The sequence below is a fragment of the Engraulis encrasicolus genome, chromosome 6, assembly GCF_034702125.1.
Source record: "Engraulis encrasicolus isolate BLACKSEA-1 chromosome 6, IST_EnEncr_1.0, whole genome shotgun sequence".
NCBI classification, from domain to species: Eukaryota; Metazoa; Chordata; class Actinopteri; order Clupeiformes; family Engraulidae; genus Engraulis; species Engraulis encrasicolus.
The window spans coordinates 51,335,180-51,337,679 of record NC_085862.1 but is presented as its reverse complement, the minus strand read 5'-3'; the positions used below and the strand labels follow the sequence as shown (position 1 = coordinate 51,337,679).

Genomic DNA, 2,500 nt, shown 5'->3' with positions numbered 1-2,500 from the left:
AAAAAACATCATCACTTGTCTTGTATGTCTTTTTTTCCAGGTGCTGCGGTACTTTGACTATGTGTTCACTGGCGTGTTCACATTTGAGATGATCATCAAGGTGAGTGGATGCTGACCTCTGCAGTAGAGGTTTTAGAGTACCGGTACATTGACTAGGCTGTAGTGGCACTTGCTTGCTACACATGATTGTGACAGAGTGCCTCAGAGTCTCATCCAAACATATACGCATTTGCAATCAAAAGCAAATTATATTGAGAGCTGTTGTTTTCCATGAAAATATAAACTCTCTCAGTAACAATTTGTGACTCAAGTCAAAAGCACTTATTGTTCAATCAGGCGTACAGACCCATGTTGCATCCCATATTATAGGCTAATATTTGTGTAATTGTATTGAATCTGTTTTTTTTCCCCAGATGATTGACCAGGGTCTGATTCTCCACGATCGCTCCTATTTTCGAGATCTGTGGAATATTCTCGACTTTGTTGTAGTTATAGGAGCCCTGGTAGCCTTTGCTCTCACGTAAGTCAGATCTTATAATATTATTTATAATATATTATACATGTATATATTTGCAAGTCAAGATCTTACAATAGAATATTGTTTTATTTGTCATTATAACGAGTTAAACAAAATGGAGTATTCCTTGTTGATTGAAGCAATAAATAATTCAAATAAAAAGGTTAGTAAAGTACTTTAAAAAAAACCTCACACACGCATAACCACGTAGTAGCCCAATCACACACATCCAATTACTACACTTCCCATATCTCACACACCCAACCACACATATCACAGCATACAAATTCACAGTTCCGCTGTCCTATATTTCAGTTAGGATCCTATAATATTGTCCTATGTGTAAGTCTGCCTTTTGTACAGAGGTTGGACAAAATATCTGAGACACCTGTCATTACACCCAAACATCCCTTTCAGACAGCTTACTCTTACATCCACAGTTAATCCTGTTGGATGTGGTTCATCCTTCTTGGTGTATGCAGACAATACCTTGGATACCGTGGCTCTTGATACATCACAAAGACTTGCTGTCTCGGTCAAAGATATAACGGTTACACGCGCACCAAGAATTTCTCCATTTTGAACTCTGACATGTCACCCATAATGTTGTGTGCATTGGAAAATTCTGAGCAAAACTGTGCTCCTACCCTGCTTATTTAACCTCCACACTTCACATTACTGGTGTAATGTACAATTAATGAAAATTGGCCAACAGGCTGGTCCACTTGAGCCATGAAACTTCCCACACTAAAATGACGTGTGTCTCAGTTATTTTGTCCAACCCCTGTACCTCTGCCCTATGCATAAGTCAACACCTTGTAAATCATGATCTTCACACCTCTAAACATTGTGATGTTGGTATGATGTAGTTCACAGTAATGTGAAGGACAGTAATATAGTCTACATCTCTACAATGATTTCTCTTCCATCTGAAAATGTGAATTTGATTCTGTGTTTCTCTGATGTCTTTCTCATTGCTTCATTGATTTGCCGGGGACACCAGCAATGTGATGGGGTAACATATGTTCTTCAGTTGTAGCATTCATCTTTTCTGTTTCAATCCTAATCTGACATTTTTAACTGTAGTTTGACCTGCATGTAGCCCTCATTTTCTGTATTCTTTTGATCATTTACCAGCGTAATTAACTAAGTGCTCATTAATGTTAATCTTTAGGTTCTAGTCAGCATTGTTCTTTCAGTTTTTAATTTAATTTATGTCTCTTTCCATCAAAAAAAAATATTTTTTTTTTTGTTTCAGTTGTTGGTTTTGTCCGTGTTGATTAGATACACAATTTTGTTTGTTTGATCATGTCACTTATCATCATTGGATATTTCATGCATGTTTCAAATGTTTGTGGAAATGAATCCATGCAGTGCTTTTTCTCCATAGAAATGATGAAAAAAGAGATGTTAAGAGCATGTTGTGTGTTGTGTTGTCTCCACAGGAATAATAAAGGGAGGGATATTAAGACCATCAAATCATTGCGAGTCCTTCGAGTCTTGAGACCTTTGAAGACAATTAAGAGACTCCCTAAGCTAAAGGTACAGTAACTCCTGAATATATCTCTGCAATATTGGCATTCTGTATAGGTTCAACTGAGGATAACTTCAAGGACAGACTGAAGAAAGATAAATACAAGATACTAAATGCTAAGAAGAAGGTAGAAGCAAAGAATGTTAAATGAATTACAATATAGAAATCTGTAAATAATCGCAAACCCAAACTAATAACACATCATTAATTAAAATGTAGCTTTCATACTTTTTACTTACAGCATATACACTATTACATGCTATCATTTTGGGATTACATGGTATCACTCTATATTTGTGTTATATTTAGGAAAATGTCAGGAAATCTCTGACAAAATGTCAAACCAATTTCCCATCATAGACCGATAACTATGGCTACAGGGCTATAGGCGCCTCCTATAAGGTTACAATGCTGTATGTTTCTTGGCTTATCATTTCTAATTCCAAGTT

General features: G+C 36.2%; 1 protein-coding gene across 1 annotated transcript in view; it reads left to right on the top strand.

The window, feature by feature from the left end:
* The window catches only part of LOC134451589 (voltage-dependent R-type calcium channel subunit alpha-1E), a 267,141-nt gene that overhangs the window by 221,876 nt on the left and 42,765 nt on the right, over positions 1-2,500 (top strand). The window contains exons 26-29 of the mRNA XM_063202094.1: positions 41-100; positions 414-520; positions 1,521-1,532; positions 1,963-2,059. Coding sequence (XP_063058164.1) covers positions 41-100; positions 414-520; positions 1,521-1,532; positions 1,963-2,059 — 276 coding nt within the window. The remainder of the gene's footprint in view (positions 1-40; positions 101-413; positions 521-1,520; positions 1,533-1,962; positions 2,060-2,500) is intronic.